Consider the following 24,365-nt stretch of genomic DNA (forward strand, 5'->3'; position numbering starts at 1 on the left):
ATATGATGTTCTGATCATCTGAGAGGTAGCTTCAGTTTGACGCTTTTGGATCAGTGGATCGATGTTAGTTTTGTGGGACAACTCATGTGGCTTGCTTAAGCTCTATGCATTTACTGATGCAAAGAGAGACTATATGTATATATATATCAATCATATCAACATGTGAGAGTTGCTACAAATCGAAGAAAAAGAAAACACAGAACAACAACAAACAAGAAGCTACAAGAACCGTATGAAGATATAGCTTTCCTGTTCAAAAAGGGCTGACCTTGCCAGCCAGTTTCAGCAATAACTCTGGAACCAGCCGTTTTCTCGGTGGTGCAACTGCATCGTTTTTCAGTGCGTCTTTGTCATCAGCGTGTATCATAGAGACTATATAATCAAATAGCTCGTCTTTACCACCTCTCAGAGGATCCTAGCAAATGCAAATTGTGATGATCGCATTACTTAGTTATATAACAAGTATTCCAAAAAAACATTGAGCTGTGTTTCTATTGCTTACCTGAAGAAATAGATCGGTATGAGTTTTACCCTTGTACATAATTAACTCGGCTTTCACTTCAACAGCTTGTAGAGCGTCTGTAAAAGTTTTACTTCAAAAGAAAAAAACTTGTCTTAGATTATGAAGATGGTTAAACCAAATGGCATATTTTGGATTCAATGTATATGTAAGAGTGTAATCTAACCTTGCTTCAGCGGGGATAGAACTATCCTCAGATCCATGAAAGAGTATATTATGAGGTAAGAGAGAAGCGGCTTTTCGTACGCTCGGATCTTTCAATCTTACTTCGGGAGAGAATTGTTCAAAGGACTCTTCTCCTTCCATTATGCTGCAAATTGATGACAAAAACAAAAAAGAGAACCATCCATAAGTAAATTTTGGTGTAGAGCTAATAATGCCTTTAGAATGTTCCAAGTTAGAAAGACATATATTATTACCTTAGGAAAATTGAACGGTACAGGCCCCGATTATGGAAGTGTTCAACCAAATTAAAGAGATTGTACCTGTTTAAGTTAAATGGTGAGCAGATTTTTGAGTCCGACAGAAAGCCAATATGGAAAAAGTTTAGATAGTAACGCCAAATCTACTAAGTGATTACCCTCCAGATAAACCAAAGTAAGCTTTTATCTGAGAAACACTCCATGAGATGCTCTCCCCTCTTGATTGTTTAATAGCTTGTTCGAAGAGAGCACAAGAAGAGATATGTGCACCAGCTGATTGCCCCATCAAATAAATTCTACACACGCAAGCAGACACGGTTCAATCACAAGAGCCCTGAAAGATAGACAAACTGAACGGAAAGACAGATGAGATCAAACCTGTTAGGATCACCTCCAAAAGCAGAAATATTATTGCAGACAAATGAGATTCCTTGAGCGGCATCATTTACCATATCACTAATGGTTCCCTGAGGGAAGTTTCTGATCCAAAGACAGGGGAATGCTTGGTTAAACCATGGGATACTTATTTTATATTGTCAATAAAGTTAGATTACTAAAAAGCTCTAAACTAAGTACGTTGATAGAATCCAGAAGGGAAGTGGTAAGAAAATGATAAAACTTGGTTACCTGTAATCTAAACAGGCAACAATGATATCCCTTTCTGCTAGCTGCAATCCCAAGAGAGAACCCCAGGCTTTGTACCTAAAGGAAGAGTCAAATAATATGAGCATAAGAATACGTAAAAGATGAGTATATATGGAAACTCCATTGAATGCATTGGCTTACCCAATAATCCAAGCTCCACCAGTGACGAAAACTACAACAGGCTTCAGGCCATCGTTCGTTGGAGTTGGAGGTATGTACAAATCAAGCCTGCCAAACAAACAATTACAGACATTTTATATCAACCATATGATTAGAATGGAGGAAGGCAAGATTATGAGAGAGTCATAGAACCTACCTATTCCTTGGTTGATCTCCATAAACTATACTCCTCCTGACTTGCGATGAGAAAAAATAAAGATATGCAACTGCAGAAGAAGATTAAAAAGCAAAAATGCTTGTTAAGTAAACAGAATTGAGAAAACAAAAAACTCAATAAAAAGGAGCAAAAAGAAAGAACCTTGAAGGAAACCAGGCATAAGGAGCATTGCATAACAAGCAAGAGCAAGTAATCTTGTGATCCACTGGTAACCTACCCTGAATAAAAACTTCAAACATTTATATCAAAACAAATCTTTTCTTACATAAACAAAAAAAAAAAACATGTCTTAATTAAATTTTATTAAACAAATGATGCTTTATATCATCATCGATCAAATAGAGAGAAATGAGTACCCGAGATATCCAAGAAGGTTGAAGCTAAGTCGAGTAATCAAATACGTTTCTGCAGCTGCATGGCCAATATCGCGACCAAACGACTGCTGCCTGCAAATTCGAGGCGAGACGTCAACAGACGAAGAAGACTTCCTGATGACTCTTCGACGGACCTCTTCGGGTAAAGGTAGCCTGTTAGAGCCGTGAAGCAGCGCCATGTCGTCTGACTTCGCTGCCCTTAAAGACATCGGACAGCATAATAGGTTCGGAGAAGACTGCATCTCCGCCGATTGGATCTCGATATTTTGTTTGTTTCCTTCTTGCTTCTTCTTTCTTCTTGCTTCTTCTTATATAAATTGTTCGGTTCTCTGTTTTTTGTTATTTCAAATATTTGAAAAAAAAGCTTTTCGACGCATGTGCGGCTTTCTCTCTTTCCGCGAGGAAGAGGAAACTAAAGATATAAAGTCCTCAAAACGGCGTCCTAATTATCTCCCCCGCAAGTAATTTTAAATCGAATTTAACAAAGTATCTTATCTTAGTTAATTATTATACATACGAATCTATTAAACAAATTGAGTGATACTACTACAAGTTACAACAATTGCTGTTTTTAATAATGTTTTAATTAAGGACACAAAGCAAAAAAAAAAATGCAAGATGTATAGTATATCAGTGACCCGCTGACGTAACGCTATTGAAAATCATTTGTGTTTTGGATATCTCGAAACTTTGCAAAGTTGCCACGTGGTATGCCAGTCTACAAACTTTTGATTATTTTGAACGTGTTCGGCGATTAAGCGGTGGCACGCACACCAACGAAAGGAATCATCTCTGAATCAATGATTGACATCTCTTCTTCCTAATATTAGGTCGCCTGTATATTTTAGATTTTTCTTTTTTTTTTATGAACAAAAACACTAATCTACATGTGCAAAAGACTCACAACCAAACAACTTTAGTTTCTATAATTACCACCTTTTAATAATATCTTCGGCCTTATAATCTACTAGTATCTATCTAACTAATCTAACTGATTAATTAGCCTACACCGCTACACGGATAAGCCGATATTCTAGAGCCAAGGTATTTCAGAATATTTGGTTTCTGAGAAAAAGTTGTCAACTCATTCATGTAGTCAAATACGAGTATTATAAAATTATAAGATGATCCCTATGCAAAAGAGATTTTTTAGTCAGATATCACTAAATTAGCGACCACAGTCAAAATCTTTAGTAATAAGCGATTTTTATTTCATGGATAGCAAAAAGAAAAATAAAAAGAAAACGTTAAAAGAGAAGAGGAAGAATCTACTTTACGCTGAAGATGAAATGAAAGACGGATTGTTAAAAGCTATAATAAATCTTCTGGTTTTTCAAAGGGGTTTCAAATGTCACCTCTGCATTTTTTGTTTGTTTACTATCACCTGAACCACCATCTCTGAACGGCACTGACCGGAGTATTCAAAAAGGGAGCGTAACGTTGGATTATCGGATTCACCGTCCTCCCTATTCTGCTCCACGTGCTCTGGTGGTAACCCGCTGTTACCGGTGCTTGATACATCAGCTTCAATAGCTGCCACCATATAACAAAATACTCAGTTCATGACAACAACTCCCACTATCCAACCAACAAACAATCCTGGAATTTGCCTATATCTTCTTTCATTAAGGGAGAATATGATGAAAAGAGATTTAAACTTGACAGATTCTCATGAATTTTTTTAACAAACACGATCCATCAACAAAGCAACAATAAAGGTTTTTTTAATGAAAATGGTTGTTCCTATGTGTTCACTTGATCAAATTAAACAAAGAAAACAGGGCTTCTAATAGGAGATGTTGAGCCATCACAAAGAACTGATGGCTACAACCAAACGAAGATGCTTACCTGCCAGTACATGAACGTCTGTATGATATTGCGTTGCCATCTGCATTAAGTAAAAAGACAATTTTGTTCAGATAAGTGAAACCAGCTAACGAAAAGCTAGGAACTTAGTGCAACTAAAACTATTATCGCTTCTAACAGGTTCAAAGAGCTTACGAGAGCAGAGAGATAATCAGAAGGAAGCCAATGGCTATCTCAGCCTGCGATGACAGGATGTTGAGAGTAGTAGTGTTTGACTCCACCCACACACAAGGGTCTTCCAAGTACTTTCTGATAACCATTACCGAACAAGACACATACAACGACATAAGCATCAGTAAGAATCCACACATGGAACCAACTACGACATTAAAAACCTGCTAATCAGCTGGATGCAACTACCTGTATATAGTGGACCGAGCGAAGTTACGCCTCAAGAACTTGGCTACTTGTTCAAGCGCCCGACACAAGATGGGAATCAAAGCAACTGCAACAACAGATTGATAAGGAAACTAGTCATAAGAATGTATGTGAGATGAAGAAATTCACAAACGAGTTTTCAATCAATTCTTACACTTGAGACAGAGATGTGAAGTGACGAGTGTAAGGCAGTAGATGAAATAGATGAAATCCTTTGCTGCCACAATTGACTGTAAATAAACTTGCAGCCCTTGCATATTCCATTCCCTTGGCCTCTACAGATAACAATATTGACATTCATATGTAACAAAATGTCGCATTACATGATCACTACAGAGAGAAAAAACGGGAGATCACATGGCTTACCCCGTATAAGGAGTATAAGGAATATAGAGATGAGCACGCAGTTCCCATGAAAGATAGACGATAAGCCCTATTTGAGAGGTTCTTTGGTATTAGAGGTAGCACTGCCAGAACAGCTATAACAAAAACCTGCAAAAGAGGTAATGGATTTTGAGACACAAACAGGAAATAGTTACGTGAAGCATGGCAGACAAAAAGCATTAGTCTCCCTTAGTTCATATATGCGTACAGAATAAACATTCAGCAAGACAAGAGAACAGAAGGACGTGACAATACACCATACACCATCTCATTACTGTCCAAGTTAAAGAGAGAACAGCAGATAACAACAGCAATCCCAACTTACAGCCCTATTAAAGAGCTAGATCTGTTTTTTAGAATTGAGCAATAAGAACAAGAAACTACAACTGGAAACATTGTCTTACCCAAGCATTGACTGAAAACTGAATCGTCTGCTGATCCCAGCGCAGTGAACTTGGGTTTGCACCGGCCGTAGCAGATGGCCCAGAGGTTCGAGAAACCGATCCTGAGGCACACAATCAAGTCAATTTTTGTTAGTTAGAGAAAAGCTCATCTCATCCAATCTCATATAGTATAAATTAGAAGGTAAAGAATATCAGACAAAAAAAAAGTTCACCTGAGTTACGTGAACGAACTTGTTCATTTGCATTAGAAGACGCCGTTGAAGATGCAGATGTAGCAGAAGGTCTAGCAGATTGTGAAGACGAAGATGAAGTCGACATAGGCTCCACAACAAGATCAGGATCCTGGTGTAAGCACCCAGATTTAGCAACAAATCCAGACCAATACGTTTAAAAGGAAGCTTCATAAAGATGAACAGCACAAACTAAACAAGACGCAAACGAAGATGAAATCAACAGAGTGAACACAGTTTTCAATGGAAAACCCTACCCTCCGCTTAATATAACCTAATCAAGAGGAGATTCAAACCCAATAACTAAGCAAATTAGTAGAACGAAGATCAAAACTCCCCAATCGTAAAAAAATCAAGCAACTGCAACAAACACACTTGTAAAACCTAAGATTCAAAGTTCTCAACCAAATCAGTAGTAGCGCACACAAGACAAACTCAAAGTCGAAACTCAAAAGTAACGAAGGATAGATAAGCAAAAAATTGAAGAGGTGGAAGAGAGTTCGTACGATGTAGCGTTGGTAGAATTTGCGCTTGAAATGGTCGACGACTTCGGGACGAGAAGCCATGTGAGGAGGGATGAGGATATTGGACCAGTAATCAGCCCATCGAGCGTCGCTTTCGTAGTCGAAGGCTGCCGCCGCAATTTTCTTCAACCGCTGGGGATCTTCGCCGCCTTCCGCCATGGATGAAATCGCCGGAGAGAGAGAGATTCGGATTCGGATTCGACTTTGTTATGGGTTTTTGCTTCTTTGGTCCACTTTTCTTGTTTACTTACTAGTAGTACTAGTACCTTTGTTGACTCTCCCCAGAACGACGACGTTTTGGCGCAGCCGTTATTTGTGGACTTTATACGTTTATGGCTTAATTATGGGCTTTATAGCCCAAAAGGCCGAAATCTGTCTATAAATATTTTATACTATTTCTTATTCCACAAATATGATTTTATTTATTAAACTAATGACTTTAATTATGGTTTTGAGTTTTGACTTGGATTTTAATGATTTTATCGATAAAAATAAGATTTTCTTTTACTAATTTAGATTTAGGTTATAATAATTTTTAGTTGTAGAAATGAGTATTTAAGGTTTTGGGTTTAGTTTGAATGTTGACTTCTAGTTTTAGTTTTGTGATGATTGAGACAAAAAAAATATATATATATATATATAGAGTATTTTAGTAGTAATTTATAAAAATGTAGAATGTCCATCGTATAAGTTAAGTACTCCGATCCAACCTAGAAAGTTTAATTAAATATACATACAAATCCATTTATGCGTAAATTACTTAGTTATGATTAGCTTTTTCTATATATGTATGTCATAGAGTATAAAACAACATCGCCAGTATCAATCATCACATATTTCAAATCCAACGAAACCCCATAATAATACAAACTTAATTAGAAAGATGTCGTCTTCCCTTCGGCTAAGAAACGCAAACACTCCGGCTCCGGAGCTCGACGAATTTTCTAATCAGCCACCGTCAGAAACAAGGATGCTCAGAAGACAGATGTCAATGTCACAGCGAGCCATGTCAAACACGCTGACGTCAGCAGCAAATCTCTCAAACCTACTCCCAACGGGAACACTCCTCGCGTTTCAACTCCTAACGCCTGTTTTCACTTCAAACGGCGTTTGCGACCATGCAACGCGTTCCCTAACCGCCGTTCTCCTCTATATGTTAGCCGCGTCTTGTTTCGTCAGCTCCTTCACCGATAGCGTCAAAGCCGACGACGGAACTATCTACTTCGGTTTCGTCACGTTCAAAGGCATGTGGGTCGTTGACTATCCTGACCCGTCCGGGTTTGGTTTACCCGATTTATCCAAATACCGGATGCGTGTCGTTGATTGGATCCACGCCACGTTGTCGGTTTTAGTGTTTGGAGCGGTTGCGTTGAGAGATAAGTATGTAACGGACTGCTTTTGTCCGTCCCCGGAAGCAGAGACGAAACATGTCTTGGACATTGTTCCGGTGGGTGTTGGGGTTATGTGTAGCTTATTGTTTATGGTTTTTCCAACAAGACGTCACGGCATTGGGTATCTTGTTACCGGAAATGTTGATCGCCGGTGAATTTACATGTAAACAAATAAGTTCATGGTGGGTTGACTATCTTCGTTTGTTTTATTGTTTATTTATTTGTAAAGTTTGATTTCATACGTTATGCATATTTATATAATGTAAATTAATAAATTTATCTAATCTAGCTGTTGAAAATTATATAAGCAAAAGGTCTCATTTATGTCACAAAATATTATAAATGTATATTGTCGATATCGCTTCGTACGTCATATATAATGCATGATGTTAGGAAATTTTATTATAATGAAACCATTATATTACCGTTGTGTCAAATACGTCTTCTAAATAAATTAGTTCCCTAATTCATACTTGAACTCTAAATAATTGCATGGACCTCATGAATTTGAATATATACGTTTGACGTGTTACGTGGAAAACGTTGGCTGACTTCTAGAATGAGAATACTACATATAGTATAAGTCGTAACCAAACAGACATATAACTTTTGTTGAGAAAATTTAGATTCTACTATTTTAATCTCGTTAAATCTTTGTTTTCAACATATCTAGTAAAAAATCGTTCCATGAATCAATAGGGCCTGGTAGACACCAATGTACAAAATCATTATATAATACAACTTTATCTTCCGGTTTATGTCCAAATCTGCTCGGATGTCCATCTGGTCTTAACAACATCACTTGTGTTACATCTAGTAATCTCAAATTTAATCCTTCATTTTTGTTTTTGTCTCTTTTCGCAATGCGAAATTCATCGAGTTGAATGTTGTGTGTCTCTAGATTCATTCCTTCTAACTCTGTCTCATTGCTCCTAAACACAAAACGAAACCCAAATAGATGTTTCTGTTAGGAGGTGACGTATGGAAAAACTCAAACTAAACCACAAAATTCCTAATTCTCATTCTAGAAGAATATTATTAAATGTTGGATAAACAATGTACCTATAGGGTCGCGTTTTTAAGCAATTTCCACCTTTATCCCATTCTCCATCTTCGAAATGTGAAGGTGCAAATGTCCTTAGAAACACTTCTCCTTTAAAATCCTCTAATCCAAGAATGGTCTTAAATGTTGTTCTCAATGCTCTTCTATACGCGAAATGTGCCCCGACATTTCTAACTCCGGGAATGTAACAATACAAGCATCCTATCCGTTTTTGTTTGTCGAAAAGGAAGAGTGGTCGGAAAAACCATTGTCCAGAGGAGATGATGATGTAATCGAACTCGACGATTTGGGAAGCCCAAGAAGGGTCAGGTTCATCGAGGTATAGATTGTAAAATGAATTAGGACCTGGTTGACCGGTTTCGGTTTCTTCGGAGCGAACCAAATGGGTTGTCCAAAATGTGGCAATCGTGAAGTTGTAGGTTTTGTATTTCCATCTTTGGAAGTTAAAGTCTTGTTGTCGTGAGTCATCCTCGGGATCTTCCACCTGAAGTTAATATTTTAATTAAGGTGACTTTAATTTGAAAGTATATATATTTGCATCGAGTTATTAAATTTGGTATTGTACGTTTACTCATGTTCAAAATATTGCACCGGTGTTGACACGACCATGCGAACTTTTAAAATCTTAGATCACAAAGTTGCTGAATTTGCGTTTTTAAGCTAACGTGCGGTTAGAAGTTAGTCTCTATATATAGCATTACGTTTGTATCGAATAAATATGTTTTGAATGTTAATTTAGCACAATAGGATGACTCATAACCCTATTTATTTTTTAAAACTTTATTAATCAAGTTAAGCGACAAAATGAAGTTATATTTATTTTAATTAGAATAAGCATATATATGAGAGAAAGGTACCTACCCGAGAGAGTAGGCAGATCAAAGACTGAACGTGGTTTCTGCTGACGGAGTCACCAACAAACGCCATGTTTTTTCCTCTAACTACCTCGAGAAACTCGTAAGGATCAAACAAAGGGAGATCACAATCTTTTGGTTTCCATCTCCATTTCATGAAACCTAAATCAGGTCTTCCATACTTCATGCAGTTTTGGTGCTCGTGTATCGCCCTGCATGTCGTGTTTGTGTAGTACGGTGCTTCAGGGTTTGGGATCCACTCGCCGGAGAATATGTCGCATTTCCTTTTTCTCTTTTTCCGGCGGTGCTCTTTCTTAGGAGTTTCTTGATACGATGAAATGGATTGATTGATATGCAAAGATGATGATGGCTTGGGATGATCAAACGTGTCGTCATAATCATTATCATACAACGATGCTGATTCTGATGATGATGATGATGATGATGATGTTGTGTTATGATGATCTGATGATGATGAATTCGATATATGTTTGTATATTGATGTTGATGATGAATAATAGAGAGGATAACCAAAAAGGAGATAAAGGACGACTGGAGCTATTGCAAGTAGAATAAGAGGCAAAATTACTAGTCCTATTCGTACCTTCGTCGTGTGAAGTTCCATCTCGCTATTCCGAGAAGAACCATGTTTAAAAAGAAATGAATAATAAGAAATATTTTTAGAAATTTTCTATTTTTATTTCTAATGGATGAGAGAGATGCTAGGAATAATTTATACTCTTGGATTAGCATCAAACAAGGTTAACTAATGGGTACTTACTAAAATATGTTTAAGTGCTACTGTAATCTAGAAACAAGTTCTAGTACACTGTACACATCTTTTATCATTTCAAGTAATATACTCAAAGTGAACGGTTTGATCCACGTTAAGAAAAAGAGGTTATTTGCCTTTATTCACGTATAAAATATATTGTCAAATTGGTCTAATTGTAAACTATTTCCGGAAAAGGAATTAAAGCAATTGACTTGTACATTGTAAACAGAGATCGGAACACATGAAAGAAACGTACAGTTCCAAAATTTTCAGATACAATGAAAGAAACGTACAGTTCCAATTGACTTCGTTTGGTTTAGCTAAGACTTTGATAACCTAACGGTCCTTGTAAACCGTCTTGATCTGGTCCGTTCCTTCTAGCCAAAGATGGCATCCATGGGAACAGCTTGCTCAGCTCATTTCCTAATGTCCTTGACCTCACTTCCTTATCATTTATCCCATATTTCGCCCTCTCTATCGCTTCCATTATATCTTCCCGTGCCACCGCTTCCCCGCCTGATGAAACAATCAAGAAAGTGCTAATGCAGGTTAAACCAAAAGAGCAGATATTCAAACCCCGGAAGCAACCAGATGTGGATATTTAGGGCTGATATATAAGATCACTTAAAGACTGACCTCTACGAGCAGCAAGCAATGCAGCTTCATTGACAATATTGGCCAGATCAGCACCTACGAATCCGGGAGTTAGAGAAGCAACTAAATCACATATGAGAAACGCATCTTCTTCTAGAGGGACGTCTCTCAGATGCACAGCCAAGATTTTCCTACGGCCTTCTTGGTCTGGTTCTGCAACCACAACTTTTCTAGAGAACCTTCCAGGCCGACAAAGAGCCGGGTCTAACGCTTCTGGTCGGTTAGTTGCTGCAATTACAATGACTCTTGTGTCTGACTCGAATCCATCCATCTCAGTAAGCAACTACAAAAGAAGTATATAAGTAATGGCAGCTACTACCAGACAAGAAGGTTTCTAAAGGGTCGCTTCTTTACCTGGTTTAGTGTCTGGTCACGTTCATCGTTGAAACTCCTACCACGTTTTCCTCCAACCGCATCAAGCTCATCGATAAATATTATGGAAGGTGAGTTTTTCCTGGCTGCATTAAAAAGATCTCTGATCCGTGCTGCACCTCTTCCAACAAACAATTCAACGAACTCACTAGCAGAAACAGAGAAAAATGGAACTCCTGCCTCTCCAGCAACAGCCCTAGCCAACAAGGTCTTACCGGTCCCTGGTGGACCAACCAAAAGCACACCTCTAGGTAATCTTGCTCCTAGTTTTTTGTAGTTTATACTTCCTTGAAGACATGACACTATCTACAAAAAAAAAAAGACGCCAGAAGACATCAAGATTGTACTCAAACTCAAATCTAAAAACGTAGAAATTACAAAACACTTTTGTTACCTCCACGAGCTCGTCTTTAGCAGAATCAACACCCTCAACATCATCGAATCCAACAGTGGGATTTTTAGACCGTCGTTTCTTCGCAGGGCTGTTAGATGCTGAGAGTTGCCGATAAAGAAGCCACATAAGAGGTGTTAAAGGAATCCACAGAGATATGATTGTGATCAAAGTAGTTCTCATTGACATCAATGCAGATTGAGGAGCAGAACTATAAGTGATCCCTTTATCCCTCATTAAACTAAGAAGAAACTTCTCATCATGATCGACTTTTCTTGTCACATACTTCCACACAGGAGGTAAAGCTCGAACCTTTCGAGTCGTAACAGCTTCCGTCACAGTTTCCTCTGTGCTGCCATCATCAGTTTGGATTGCAGATTCATCAAAAGTTTTAGACTTGTGAACATTTTCTTCAACAGCCTCAACATTCTCATTAGTGTCGTAATAGATTCGACGAGAACCTTCTTCAAGTAAAACCTTTGAAACAGAACCACCTCGAAGATTCGTAACGAAATCAGAGTAAGGAACAGTAGATGGAGACGGAACAGAGGTTAACCTCAAGAACAAATAACACAGTCCAAAGATCACAGCTACACCAGTAGATAAGATCACTCTTTTGAGATTCTTTTTCAAAAAGAATCGAAGATCCTCCATTGATGCTCTGAAATCGAATCTCCCAAGTCTCATGCTCACTAATCGTAACCTAGGTCGAAGCCTAAGAGAAAATCTTCTTCTCTTCCTTTTGCTTCTACCATCTTCCTTATCTCCGTAATCACTACCGCTCATAAGTCGCTTAATCTCACTACTACAAGTAAACCCATTTCGAGAATCGCCGCCACGAAACCTAACTCCTAATCTGGATTCACCAATTTCAAGAAACCCACCAAGTCTCCTGCAACTAATAGACTGGTTCGTCGTCGCTCTAGCGACACAAACATTAAGTTCACTACTCCTCGAAGACACCTTTCTAATAGAATTACTTCCTTTGAATAGAAAACGATTGCTACAAAGAACATTAAAAGTAGCCATGGACGCTCTTTCCTAGAATCCGAATCATGCGTTGTTCATATTTAATTGGCCAACAAAAACAAATAGAAATCGTAAGAATTTTACATAAGAAGGGATGACGAACAGGTCATGCTCGTGAAAAGATGAGAAACGCTTTCGTCTTCAAGCTGATGATGATGACGACTCGGTTCAATTGAAAGGATAAGAAGAGTTTGCAAAAGCTCTCAAATCCTCTCTGACAAAACACAGGGGAACTGATTTTTTTGATCTTACGATTTTGTCTTGCTGATAAAAAAAAAGGACTGGCCCAGTAAGTGACTCATGGGCCTTTAGCTATTGGGTTGTGTTCCATTTTGGGCTGAGTAATGAATATAATAAGGTAATAATTGTAATTTAACAGCCAATTTAATCCCATGTTTTGTTCCTCAACCTCAAAACCATGTTATGAATCAAAAACAATCTAAGCCTTCAATAACCCAAAATCGTGTTCAGGATACATGTATTCTCGATAACGACGACCTAGACACAAAACAATTCAATAGTCTCATTAATTAATTATCAACTAATCCATGAAGAAATTTTTAGGGAATCAAATCTTTCTCTCTCTCGATCACTCTCTCCATACCCATATACACTCCTACGCTTGCAGATACGAGCCAAGAGGCCAAACCTACTTTTTTAAGGTCAGACAACGTAATCAATTTCCAGAAGCAGATGTGAGGGAACTCGTTTCCTTCAAAAAAAAAAAAAAAAAAGAAAAACGCGATTTTTTATTTTATCAAGAGAGATTAGAGATCAACGAGACACGAAGCCAGCGAATTAGATGGATTTATTTACAGTCGGGATCAGGGAACGAGCACCGTACCGTTGTTGCTACGGGTCGTTGAAGAGTAATTGCGGATAGAACCACCGACGGGTCTCGATTTCCGTTGTAACTGCCGAAGAAAGAGAGATTAGAGAAATTCCGACGAGATTCAATCGCAGAATTAAAGAAGAAAGAAAGAGCGAATTTGATAGATTTTTACGATGTACCTGATTAAAGACAGATCTCAGACTCGACGACATGATCGCGGGGAATTAGGGCTTAGTTGTTTGGTATTCTTCGTTGGTTTCACCGGAAGGGGAAGCACTATATTGTTTATATATATAATAGTAGTATTGACCCCGTGCAATGCATAGGAAACTCTGTGTAAGTTAGGTGTTTTGCTTATGTGTGTGTTCATCTTCTTCCACTCCAAAAATTCAGAACCTGGAGAGTAAATAAATACAGAGACAACCCACATTATCAATCAGTAGTTCGTAGAAAGAAGATAAGAATTGAGAAGAAATTAAACTAACCTGGAGTTAAATAGGAGATAAATCTTGCCATGATCTTTGCTTGTACACATTGGTAAAATAACATGCAAAGTTTATTTTCCTTTGAAAAGGCTATAATGTGATACGAATATTATATAAATATAAACACACTAAAATTGCTTCCATACCCGAAATTCCATGTCCGGGATATTAAAGCTATAGATTTGAGAGAGAAGCATAATTAATCCAAAGGCATCTTCAACCTTAAACTATTAAAAACATAATTAATGTGAGTTCAAGAGAAAAGTTATGAATCTGAACAAAAGCTAAAGGATTTTTACCTCTTGTAGTTTAACAGCCAGAAGAAAAGAGGAGAATAAATACAGAGAGAGTTGAAAACATAATAAATAAACTGAAATTGTGGATAAAAGGGCTTTGGTTTGGTGAATTTGAAAGAGTTTTTCGTGGTGGTGTGTATATAGAGGAGGATATGGTTGATCGAACAGAGGGTATGAATCTGGTGGCTAGCCGTAAATATGGTGGTGATGATTGGTAAATTGGCCGTGAACAGTGATGGTAGTTTTGTGGGGCTCTTTTTCTGATTAGATTGCAGGAGAGAAAATTGAAGAGGATTTATATAGAAGGTTGGATTCTTGTTGAAGATTGGAGTTTTCTTAACAGTTAGTGTGTTTGTCGTAACAGAGAAAAAAGTTAATGAAAACTTAAGCTTCTATGACATACCCCTTCAAGGCAGTTACAGCACGCCGACGCTATATATAGAGTTAGTTATACAGTTGATCCGATCCGACAATGAATTAGGTTTTGCAAAATCAATAACTAATAAACATTTTAATATCAACTAAACTTCAAGGTCGTTGTTAGAAAACTTTAGCAGAACTTGTTTCTTAACAAGAAACAAGTTCATTCTCAAGTCTCAACAGAAGCTCAAGGCAACAGGACGAGGGTAACAAGCTAAATAAGTTCCTTCATTCAACCATACTAGTAAATTGCACAACTAAGAAACTAAACACAGTGCTTTCCTTCTGAACTCATTTATTCTGGGGTCCATAAAGAATCTCCTTATACATATTCGACTCCTGAAAGCATGGGATTAGAGAATAACACAGATGTAAGTTCAGGCTTAGTTCTTCTGCTTTCTTTTTCAATTTTTTTTTTTTTTTTTAAAAAGAAAAAAAAAAAAGCAATTCCTACCAATTCGATCTCAAGTTTTTCCAGGAGGTGCTCTTTTTCTCATAAAGTCTCCGTGACGTTTTAGAAAGTTCCATTATCTCTAGGGAAGGAGAAAAATATAAGCAGTAAAGTAACGAAGAAATTTGTTTAATCTTTTTAGCTCCAATATAATAATAATCAAAGTAGACGAATTGGAATGAAAATAAACTTACCAAAACCAGCGCCAACAAAATATCCAAGCACTACTGATGAGCTAAACCTAAACTTGCAAAGCGTAACCATTGGCCCGCGGTCTTGGACAGCACCTCCTCCGCCTCCATTGGATGCTGCAAATTAAAAAAAAAAAAAAAAAAAAAACAGAGACATAAATAAATACTTATAAAAAACACACATATCGAAACCATAGATGCTCGCGATTTTTTTTTATCAAGAGAGATTAGAGATCAGGGAACGAGCACCGTACCGTTGTTGTTACGGGTCGTTGAAGAGAAATTGCGGCTAGAACCACGGACGAGTCTCGATTGCCGTTGTAACTGGGCGAAGAAAGAGAGATTAGAGAAATTGCGGCGAGATTCAATCGCAGAAATAAGAAAGAGCGAATTTGATTGATTTTACTATGTACCTACCTGCGCAAAGACGGATTTCAGACTCGGCGACATGATCGGGGAATTAGGGCTTACGGGGGTTTGCTACTCTTCGGTTCATCGGAAGGGGAACTTCTATTTTGTAAAAATACATCTGATAATGGGCTTTTACGTTTCTATACTGTCGGGCTCAAGCCCAACTCTGCGTTTTTGAGTTGAAGTTTGCATCACCATTTTCTTTAATCAAACAAAATAAAGAAGAGGTTTCACTCTGATTGGTTCGAAAAAAAAAAAAATCACTTTCTTCAAGCGGATGAAAAATTCAAAGAATTGGTACAATACAATTGAAGATTCACACCACAATACGCGTATTTGAGAGTTCCCCAGATTTGATCTCCAACGTTATATTTTCTTCTCCAATTCAATCTGCGAAATTCGGCGATCCGCAATTCTGATCTCCAAAAAGTCCTGTTGATTGTTTCTCAACTCCCTTGATTCATCGGAAACATCGAGGATTTGGTTGGTGAGTCTTCATTTTTCTCACGGAACTGTTTCTCTAAAGTTTGTGTGGGTATGAGTCCTTCGTTCTAATTGAATATATATCATCACGGATTCAAATTATGAGATTTTTACTTGATTAGTGGCGATCGTATTAATTATTAGTCTTTTGGGAATATTGGAATGTTTGCTCAGGTTTCTATGATTATGAAAGCTTGATTACAATCTTGTGAAGGCTAGCCTGCTTGATCACACACACACAGTCTTGTGAAGAAGGAGTCTGAAAGCTGTGTAAAACCAATGCTAGGGAGTCTCTTCTTCAGGTTAGTAGAAGAATGAGTAGAAAACGAACGGAAAACGACAGTGTATCAGGACCAGTCGTCACTTCTCATGTTCCGGTGGATAGATTCGGGTTCCTGAAGCAAGAGCATGGCAATTCTCCAGAGCGTTTTAGCAAGACTAGAACTACATCATCTACTGACCATGACAACAGGTATGTCCTTATTGAAAAATTGTATTCGAGTTTCTTTTTTTTCATAAAGGTAAGAATGAGAGTGTGTGTTTTATGCTGTTTTGGTGTAGAGAGGAGAGAAAGCTGAGAAAATGGAGGAAGATGATTGGGGTTGGAGGTAGTGACTGGAAGCATTACGTTAGGAGAAAACCTAATATTGTCAAAAGGCGTATACGAAAAGGGATCCCAGATTGCTTACGAGGTCTTGTTTGGCAACTAATTTCAGGAAGTAGAGACCTTTTGCTTATGAATCCTGGTGTTTATGAGGTAATTTTTTCTGTTTGTATCGTTTGCTTTACAAGTCATCATATTCTTGAATCTTGATAATCTATTGATTTTTTTTTATGCAGCAATTGGTGATTTATGAAACATCGGCATCAGAACTTGATATCATTCGAGACATATCCCGTACTTTCCCATCACATGTTTTCTTTCAGAAGAGACATGGACCTGGGCAAAGATCTTTATACAATGTCCTTAAGGCATACTCGGTTTATGACAGAGATGTTGGATATGTTCAGGTCTGTCCTCTGAGATATTTCCCTTCCCTCTCATTTCTTTTTTTTAGTATGGTACTGAGATTCATGGTTCTAATATCTGCAGGGGATGGGGTTTATAGCCGGTTTGTTGCTTCTTTATATGAGCGAAGAAGATGCGTTCTGGCTATTGGTTGCATTGCTAAAAGGAGCTGTTCATGCTCCAATGGAAGGGCTATATCATGTGAGTCTTTGGATCATCTCCACATCTCTAAATGTACCCTTGAATATTGTTGCAGTAGAGACAAAATGATATGTTTATTTACTGGAAGATTGCAAGAAATTGTCTATGTTTAGAAAAACACTTATTTTATGCGGCTACTTTTTGACTTCGTGGCTACTTTTTGAAAATTCTTCATTGACTAGGCTTATATCGATTCTGGTGAGAGTTTTTTTTGTTAAGATAAACGGCTATGTTGATCTCTGTAGGTTTTTCATCCTTATTAAAAAAGATATCGGAAAATGACAAATTGAATCGATTCATAGATAAGAAGATGCTGAAATTATGATACTTATGTTGATTTATCTATGCTTACTATGTAAAACTATGTTAATCAAAGAGTCATTGTCTTTGTATAATGTAGGCAGGGCTTCCTCTTGTACAGCAATACCTGTTTCAGTTAGAAAGCTTGGTAAAAGAGCTAATTCCAAAGCTCGGAGAACATTTTACTGAAGAAATGATCAATCCGAGTATGTATGCAAGTCAATGGTTCATCACCGTCTTCTCTTATTCATTTCCTTTTCCTTTGGCTCTACGGATATGGGATGTGTTTCTCTCCGAGGTAACTAGATAACATCTCTAAAATCTTTTTCGGTATTTACTGTAATCAAAGCCTGATTCTGTTATATTCTCTGGTCATTCTTGCTTAAGGGTGTTAAAATCGTGTTCAAAGTCGGCTTAGCATTGTTGAAGTATTGCCAAGATGAGTTGGTGAGTGAAGTGTTTTTATGAGCTGTAAGTTAACTTCGGAAAAACCAAGCTTTTTAAAAATTGTGTATTATTAACTCTGCAGGTAAAATTACCATTTGAAAAATTAATACATGCTCTGAAACAATTCCCGGAAGATGCAATGAATCCAGATACATTGCTTCCATTGGCCTACTCTATTAAGGTTCTCTTTCTTTTCTGAAAAGTGATGCTTTCTCCTTAATGTTCTGCTGGTTAAAATTCTATGATATAACTCGGGAGAGATATGAAAGAATCAGATTCCCGATATCGTCATTTAATCTTAGTTATAGTGAACAATTGAGGGAATTGATGCTGTACAATCTGTTAGTATTGTTGAAAAAATCTTTGAGGTTTCTTGAGTTGTTGATTAACAAATGTGGCATTAATACTATGTTCATCCCAGGTATCAAAGCGTTTGGAAGAACTGAAACTGGACTATGAAAAGACTAATGCCAAACCGGTTCAACCATAGAAGAACCGGTTGGTAATAACATGAACCAGGCGATTGGATTCGAATTCTTTTCTCATCTTTACTTAACTGTTATTTTTTGGTTGGAATATATTCTTTTTTCATCATACTTGTCAAGTTGAGGGGGGAGGAATTTCTTATCAGAAACTCTGTGGTTCTTTTTAGCAATTTCTGGGAAAAGAAGGTATGCTCCAGCTCATGTGTAGATAGAGAGAGTTATGTTCCTAGAAAAATCTCATATAATGTGTGGAAGGTAAATAATATGTTTTCTACCTAAATCTTTTTCAGAATTTCTGAATAAAAATAAGAAAAAAATTGTGGATGGAAGGATTTAATTTGCACATGGTATGTATGATATTGACAAGACAATCTAAATCAGTAAAAGCGTAAAACCATTCCCAGTTTTCATTTTTTACCATAGACCAATTATAAGGCAGTTTAATAATTATCCTTATTTTATTTTCTTAAAACAGAAGATCGGATCTCATAATTTTGTTTTAATTAAGGTTCATGGTACCAAAATAGTTTAAAATCTGAGACTTTTAAATATGGATTTTATGGTTGAACAAAAAGGATTTGGAATAATTAATTGCTCAAAAGAGTGGTCAAAAATACTAGCTGATTGATATTATTACTTTTATGACAAATGGGAACGGTGGGGACATGAGTCATGAATGAGTCACGGGAGGCCCAATTTTTGTCATTTAGTGGGAGCAGTTGAGAGCCTTTAATAGAGAATTTGATTCTTTAGGCCCACGCTAACGTTACAGCTCGCCTCGAGTTTTCCGCTTCAAACGGCACACGTATCTGAACACGTGTCGATCTTTTAGTGGTTAGATTATATTATAGCGTGTTTCCTCATCTCGTCTTTGTATAATGTTGTTGTTTTTTTCCGCCTAAAGATAATGCCAACAAAAAAAAAAGCAATGTCCAAAAATAAAAAATAAATTCTACTTGCGGCAAAAAGGAAAAAAAAAAAAAAACAATTGTTGCAATTAAATTAATCTGCGGTCAGGAATGGTGATGCTCTTCGCACCTACCGATTTCAACGTAAAAACAGGGGTTTCATAAGGGTATATCTGGTAAAAACCTGAAAACGGCAAATTGGTACAAAAAAAAATCAACGGTTCAGATAGCTTCACGTGAAAAAAACGCGAAAAGGTTAAAAACGTAAATTGTGAGAGAAGAGCACAACCCTAGAATAATTATATAAAGAGGGACTCATTCCAGCTTACTTTTCTCCTCACGAACGCATCATCATCATCATCTCCTTCTCATTGCTTCATCATTACCTTTAAATCTTTTAGGGTTTCCTCTGTCTCTCTTTTTTTCCACGAAATTGTTCGATAAGTCTTGCGGTTTCCTGTATCATCTCTATCTGGTTAGTTTCTCTTTTGAAATTCGTAGATCTGCTTTTTACTTTCCATACGCTGATTAATCTCATTCGTAGATCTGTTCGGTCGTTGATGAATTCTGGGTTTTTTTTCTTTGTTTTCTTCAATTTCCAGGTTTAAGGGTTTCGTAATTCGCGATCTGGATCTATCTTTCATTTATATGTAAGTATCCCCCTCTCTCTCTCTCGAACGATTGACTTCTCTGTTCATCATCGTATTTAAACGGGTCAAGGATCTTAGTATTGTTAGGTAGATTCACAATTCTGATCTTTATCGAGATTCGTATGCATGTTTTTGATTGGTGTGTATTATCTGAAAACCAACGAATTTGGTTCCGATCGTTGTTGTGTTAACGTACGTTTATAGATCACAAGTATCGTCATATAGGATTTACGTTTTGTATGATGCCATCCTCAATTTTACCGATATGCTTAATACATAATTGGTTTCTTTTGTTCTTGGTGTAATCAATTCTTGTTGAGAGCTTTGTTGTATTTACATGGTTTATTAGTTTATCGTCGTCTAGCCTTGTGATATGTTTTGTGTATTATACAGAAAAGCGTGAATGAGATTATGATGGAGTCGAAAGGTGGTAATAAGAAGTCTAGCAGTAGTAGTTCCTTATTTTACGAAGCTCCCCTCGGTTACAGCATTGAAGACGTTCGTCCAAACGGTGGAATCAAGAAATTCAAATCTTCTGTCTACTCCAACGTTAGTCTCCTTTTTTTTTAATTCATCTTTTGTTCATTCCTTTACGATTTCCCATTCTCTTAACAATGGTTGTTTTTGTTTTGTTGCAGTGCGCTAAGAGGCCATCCTGAGTACTAGCGTGCACCGAGTCTCCTGCTATATAGTTATAGCTTTCTTTATTTTCCAGTTTATAATTTTCGTTTGTCTAAGCTCCGTTTCTGCTGGTTCCCGGATCCAATCGTTCTCTCCTCCTACTACAACAACTAGTCCTCTCGCTCACACTACTTCAAGGCGAACATGGCCTTATCTGCAATCGGTTTCGAAGGTTACGAGAAACGGCTCGAGGTTTCTTTCTTTGAGCCTAGCATCTTTCAAGACTCCAAGGGACTTGGGCTCCGTGCTCTAACCAAGTCCCAGCTTGATGATATTCTCACTCCTGCTGCATGCACGATCGTTTCGTCTCTCTCCAACGATCATTTGGACTCTTACGTGCTCTCTGAGTCCAGCTTCTTTGTCTACCCCTACAAAGTCATCATCAAGACTTGCGGTACCACTAAGCTCCTCCTCTCTATCCCGCCACTTCTTAAGCTGGCTGGTGAGCTCTCTCTGAGTGTCAAGTCTGTTAAGTACACTCGTGGCTCCTTCCTCTGCCCTGGAGGTCAGCCTTTCCCTCACCGCAGCTTCTCTGAAGAAGTCTCTGTTCTTGATGGGCACTTTACTCAGCTGGGTTTGAACAGCGTGGCCTACTTGATGGGCAATGATGATGAGACTAAGCAATGGCACGTCTATGCTGCCTCTGCCCAGGACTCTGGCAACTGCAACAACAATGTCTACACGCTTGAGATGTGCATGACGGGTCTCGACAGAGAGAAAGCTCTCGTCTTCTACAAGGATGAATCTGACAAGACCGGGTCCATGACTGACAACTCTGGAATCAGAAAGATCCTTCCCAAGTCCCAGATCTGCGACTTTGAATTCGAGCCCTGTGGCTACTCTATGAACTCAATTGAAGGAGATGCAATCTCCACGATCCATGTGACCCCCGAGGATGGGTTTAGCTACGCTAGCTTCGAAGCTGTGGGTTATGACTTCAACACTATGGACCTGAGCCAGCTGGTGACAAGGGTTCTGTCTTGCTTTGAGCCCAAGCAATTCTCTGTGGCTGTGCACTCGAGCGTTGGAGTGAACGCGTACAAGCCAGAGATCAGTGTAGACTTGGAAGACTATGGGTGCAGAGAGAGGACATTTGAGTCTCTAGGAGAAGAGAGTGGAACAGTGATGTATCAGACGTTTGAGAAACTTGGTAAGTACTGTGGATCGCCTAGATCTACCTTGAAGTGTGAATGGAGCAGCAACAATAGCTGCAGCAGCGAGGACGAGAAGGACGAGGGAATCTAGCAGAATTCTATCTAATAAATATTTTCGAGCTTTCTGTTCTTTTTTTCTTTTTTTGCTCTTTTCTTTTTAAAAAACTTATGAATAATGAATAATGGGCTTGTGAGGTTGAGTTGATCTCCTTCACAAGCCAAATGTGTTGGTGTTTGTTTTTCTGCTTTATGAATTTGGGTTTTATATGACCTGAGACTATGTTGTTATTTTGAAATGTTATTGTCATTATTATTATTATGATCGTTATTATAATAATTATAATATCGGTTAAATACTATTTGTTTTCTTAAAGATTCGTTAAAAATGTTTGCCTATTAGCAAAAGTTCAGATTCTGGTTACATAAATATTCGACTTAAAATGACTAATTTAGTTTTCGAGATGTTTATGTAAATGGGAGTGTAAGAACTAAAAATTAGAAGTACAAATTAAAAGAAAGAATTAAAGATGATGACTCCTATGAATAACAGTAGCAAAAGAAAAAAACCTTCAAAACCATAACATCTTGTTTTCATCCTTAGAAATTGAATCTGTTAAATTCAAACAAAGAAAAAAGGAAATGGAATCTGATATTTCACATATACTCTCTCTCTTCTACTATTATATAAGAGTTTTTGGCTAAAAACACAAAAACTTTATTTTACCATTTAACAAAATTCAAACAAAAAAAATGTATAGTAGAAGATAGTAAAAAATTATTTAATTAATATCTAATGTGTGCATAGAAACTTGTAACAATTTTATAAAATCAAACAAAAATAAAAACTAAAAGATCTTATATTATATTGGAACAGATGAAGTATATGTGAAATATGAAACTAAGAACCAACACAAAACAAAAACATTGCGTGAGGAAAAAGTAATTAAAAATCTTTAAAAAAATAGTAATTCTTTCACACTGCTCAACATCCTATCATTGCTCAACAGACTAATACAAGCCTAAAGTTAAATAAAACCATGTCGTTTTAGGATCAGCAATCGAGAGAACCACGTACGTAAGAAGCCTTTATGTCCTGGTCAAACGGTTATCCAACACGTGGATGCCACCGACGAAGGCAAGTTTCTCGAACCGATGCACGTGTCCTCGACACGTGGAGACTCCCAAGCACGTCTCTGGGTTATAAATAGCAACCCAAAACTCCACTACCACTTCATCATCAAACACAACAACAATCAATCAAAAAAGCAATCAAAGTTTAACCAAACACATAACTTGAAGAATATGGACAACAAGCAAAACGCGAGCTACCAAGCCGGTCAAGCCACTGGCCAGACTAAGGTGTCTCTCTCTTTCTTAATCCTTACACTCGTATTGTTTTTTTTTTTTTTGATATTTTGTTACACATTTCGTCATTCTTGTTGATATATTGCAACAGATCTCTTCATTTCTATATTTAAATTGTTTCCACGAAAATGCTTGCGGATTATTTTAAGTGGTACTTCTTTTTTGACAAGATTGTTCTATACTTCTATTAATGTATAATGTTAAAATATATAAATATAGGAGAAGGCAGGTGGTATGATGGACAAGGCTAAGGATGCTGCTGGTTCTGCTCAAGAATCCTTGCAACAGGTTCAGTTTTAATTTACTCCTTCAATTATTTTGTTCCCTTCTAGTAGAAACGTTCATAATATTGAAAATTAAGTCAAATTATGTAGTATATCTGTATATATGGTCTTATAACCCTCTATTTGTACATGTGAATTGTAGACGGGACAACAAGTGAAGGAGAAGGCACAAGGAGCTGCTGATGTCGTCAAGGACAAGACGGGCATGAACAAAAACAACTAATCACTTTCAACTTCTTTTTCTAATTAATTCCCCTCTTCGACTTGTGTTTAATAAATTGGGGGGGTTTAATTCTCATTCCTGCCACTTTTCTGATGTTGTTTTCTTGCTTTCCTTTTGGATGTTTAATTATGTAATCTTATCGATATAGTTAATAAATAGTTTGTCAAATATTATTAAAGCAAAAGTAGATATAAAGTAACAACTTCAAACAATATCAGACCAATCAAAATAAGATAAGCAAAAATCATATATTAAGAATTTACGAGCAATTGCTTACAGAAAATAAGTTTAGGATGTACATACAATAGAATCTTTGTCATGTGTGGGCTAAAAGTGAGCTCCAATCGTATTTGGGGAGGAACACAATGTATACCTTGGTGTTAATTTGGAAATTTTATCCAAAATGAAGATATAAAATTTGGAACCTTTAAAAATTTAATGAAAAAAAGTTACAACATTGGAAAACAGGGTTGTTG

General features: G+C 37.3%; 8 protein-coding genes and 1 non-coding gene across 13 annotated transcripts; 5 read left to right on the forward strand and 4 right to left on the reverse strand.

Moving 5' to 3' along the window:
* Positions 1-91: 91 nt before the first annotated feature.
* Positions 92-3,154, reverse strand: LOC104744314 (putative isoprenylcysteine alpha-carbonyl methylesterase ICMEL2). 2 transcript variants are annotated; one of them, XM_087487577.1, is made up of 11 exons: positions 2,281-3,154; positions 2,066-2,137; positions 1,904-1,973; positions 1,729-1,815; positions 1,570-1,644; positions 1,321-1,422; positions 1,101-1,238; positions 940-1,005; positions 687-830; positions 503-593; positions 92-415 (listed from the first exon to the last, which is right to left on the reverse strand). In XM_087487577.1, exons 2-11 carry the CDS (start codon positions 2,091-2,093, stop codon positions 254-256), a joined length of 963 nt encoding a protein of 320 aa, XP_087343703.1. In that variant the 5' UTR covers positions 2,094-2,137; positions 2,281-3,154; the 3' UTR covers positions 92-253. The 2 variants fall into 2 exon arrangements, with proteins under 2 accessions (XP_087343703.1, XP_010463644.2); XM_010465342.3 differs by having other exon boundaries at positions 2,066-2,142; positions 2,281-2,789.
* A 333-nt stretch (positions 3,155-3,487) lies between these two features.
* Positions 3,488-6,378, reverse strand: LOC104765471 (uncharacterized). Its single transcript, XM_019237270.2, has 9 exons — positions 6,067-6,378; positions 5,543-5,672; positions 5,331-5,431; positions 4,909-5,034; positions 4,697-4,817; positions 4,525-4,609; positions 4,300-4,413; positions 4,147-4,186; positions 3,488-3,831 (listed from the first exon to the last, which is right to left on the reverse strand). The coding sequence occupies exons 1-9, from the start codon at positions 6,241-6,243 to the stop codon at positions 3,679-3,681; spliced, it is 1,047 nt and encodes a 348-aa protein (XP_019092815.2). The 5' UTR covers positions 6,244-6,378; the 3' UTR covers positions 3,488-3,678.
* A 535-nt stretch (positions 6,379-6,913) lies between these two features.
* Positions 6,914-7,782, forward strand: LOC104744317 (transmembrane protein, putative (DUF679)). The gene has a single exon (XM_010465345.2). It carries the CDS (start codon positions 6,968-6,970, stop codon positions 7,628-7,630), a length of 663 nt encoding a protein of 220 aa, XP_010463647.1. The 5' UTR covers positions 6,914-6,967; the 3' UTR covers positions 7,631-7,782.
* A 300-nt stretch (positions 7,783-8,082) lies between these two features.
* On the reverse strand, positions 8,083-10,094 carry TBL20 (TRICHOME BIREFRINGENCE-LIKE 20). Its single transcript, XM_010469671.2, has 3 exons — positions 9,400-10,094; positions 8,538-9,022; positions 8,083-8,407 (listed from the first exon to the last, which is right to left on the reverse strand). Exons 1-3 carry the CDS (start codon positions 10,015-10,017, stop codon positions 8,122-8,124), a joined length of 1,389 nt encoding a protein of 462 aa, XP_010467973.1. The 5' UTR covers positions 10,018-10,094; the 3' UTR covers positions 8,083-8,121.
* A 256-nt stretch (positions 10,095-10,350) lies between these two features.
* Positions 10,351-15,569, reverse strand: LOC104744318 (putative inactive ATP-dependent zinc metalloprotease FTSHI 3, chloroplastic). Of its 2 annotated transcripts, XM_087487578.1 has the most exons (12): positions 15,543-15,569; positions 15,292-15,405; positions 15,101-15,179; positions 14,230-14,985; positions 14,077-14,157; positions 13,931-13,969; positions 13,625-13,841; positions 13,458-13,527; positions 11,588-13,325; positions 11,176-11,499; positions 10,804-11,104; positions 10,351-10,683 (listed from the first exon to the last, which is right to left on the reverse strand). In XM_087487578.1, the coding sequence occupies exons 9-12, from the start codon at positions 12,611-12,613 to the stop codon at positions 10,484-10,486; spliced, it is 1,851 nt and encodes a 616-aa protein (XP_087343704.1). In that variant the 5' UTR covers positions 12,614-13,325; positions 13,458-13,527; positions 13,625-13,841; positions 13,931-13,969; positions 14,077-14,157; positions 14,230-14,985; positions 15,101-15,179; positions 15,292-15,405; positions 15,543-15,569; the 3' UTR covers positions 10,351-10,483. The 2 variants fall into 2 exon arrangements, with proteins under 2 accessions (XP_087343704.1, XP_010463648.2); XM_010465346.3 differs by lacking the exons at positions 13,931-13,969; positions 14,077-14,157; positions 14,230-14,985; ... (1 more) ...; positions 15,292-15,405; positions 15,543-15,569 and having other exon boundaries at positions 11,588-13,111; positions 13,218-13,325; positions 13,625-13,752.
* Positions 15,570-15,882: 313 nt separating this feature from the next.
* On the forward strand, positions 15,883-18,953 carry LOC104744321 (uncharacterized). Of its 3 annotated transcripts, none has more exons than XM_087487580.1 (9): positions 15,883-16,234; positions 16,357-16,654; positions 16,744-16,939; positions 17,023-17,193; positions 17,276-17,392; positions 17,793-17,990; positions 18,080-18,139; positions 18,222-18,320; positions 18,561-18,953. In XM_087487580.1, exons 2-9 carry the CDS (start codon positions 16,497-16,499, stop codon positions 18,627-18,629), a joined length of 1,068 nt encoding a protein of 355 aa, XP_087343706.1. In that variant the 5' UTR covers positions 15,883-16,234; positions 16,357-16,496; the 3' UTR covers positions 18,630-18,953. The 3 variants fall into 3 exon arrangements, with proteins under 3 accessions (XP_087343706.1, XP_087343705.1, XP_087343707.1); XM_087487579.1 differs by having other exon boundaries at positions 15,883-16,186; XM_087487581.1 differs by having other exon boundaries at positions 15,905-16,186; positions 16,397-16,654.
* Positions 18,954-19,818: 865 nt separating this feature from the next.
* LOC104744323 (uncharacterized) lies at positions 19,819-20,182 on the forward strand. Its single transcript, XR_015581714.1, has 2 exons — positions 19,819-20,007; positions 20,135-20,182. It is a non-coding gene; the product is annotated as an uncharacterized LOC104744323 (transcript).
* Positions 20,183-20,596: 414 nt separating this feature from the next.
* Positions 20,597-22,376, forward strand: LOC147926173 (S-adenosylmethionine decarboxylase proenzyme 1-like). The gene is made up of 3 exons (XM_087487582.1): positions 20,597-20,735; positions 20,921-20,968; positions 21,000-22,376. The coding sequence occupies exons 1-3, from the start codon at positions 20,597-20,599 to the stop codon at positions 22,106-22,108; spliced, it is 1,296 nt and encodes a 431-aa protein (XP_087343708.1). The 3' UTR covers positions 22,109-22,376.
* An 878-nt stretch (positions 22,377-23,254) lies between these two features.
* Positions 23,255-24,059, forward strand: LOC109129195 (Late embryogenesis abundant protein (LEA) family protein). Its single transcript, XM_019236908.2, has 3 exons — positions 23,255-23,376; positions 23,602-23,670; positions 23,809-24,059. The coding sequence occupies exons 1-3, from the start codon at positions 23,320-23,322 to the stop codon at positions 23,887-23,889; spliced, it is 207 nt and encodes a 68-aa protein (XP_019092453.1). The 5' UTR covers positions 23,255-23,319; the 3' UTR covers positions 23,890-24,059.
* The last annotated feature ends 306 nt before the right edge of the window (positions 24,060-24,365 follow it).

This window comes from Camelina sativa, chromosome 15, assembly GCF_030686135.1.
Source record: "Camelina sativa cultivar CO46 ecotype springtype chromosome 15, ASM3068613v1".
Classification (NCBI taxonomy): domain Eukaryota; kingdom Viridiplantae; phylum Streptophyta; class Magnoliopsida; order Brassicales; family Brassicaceae; genus Camelina; species Camelina sativa.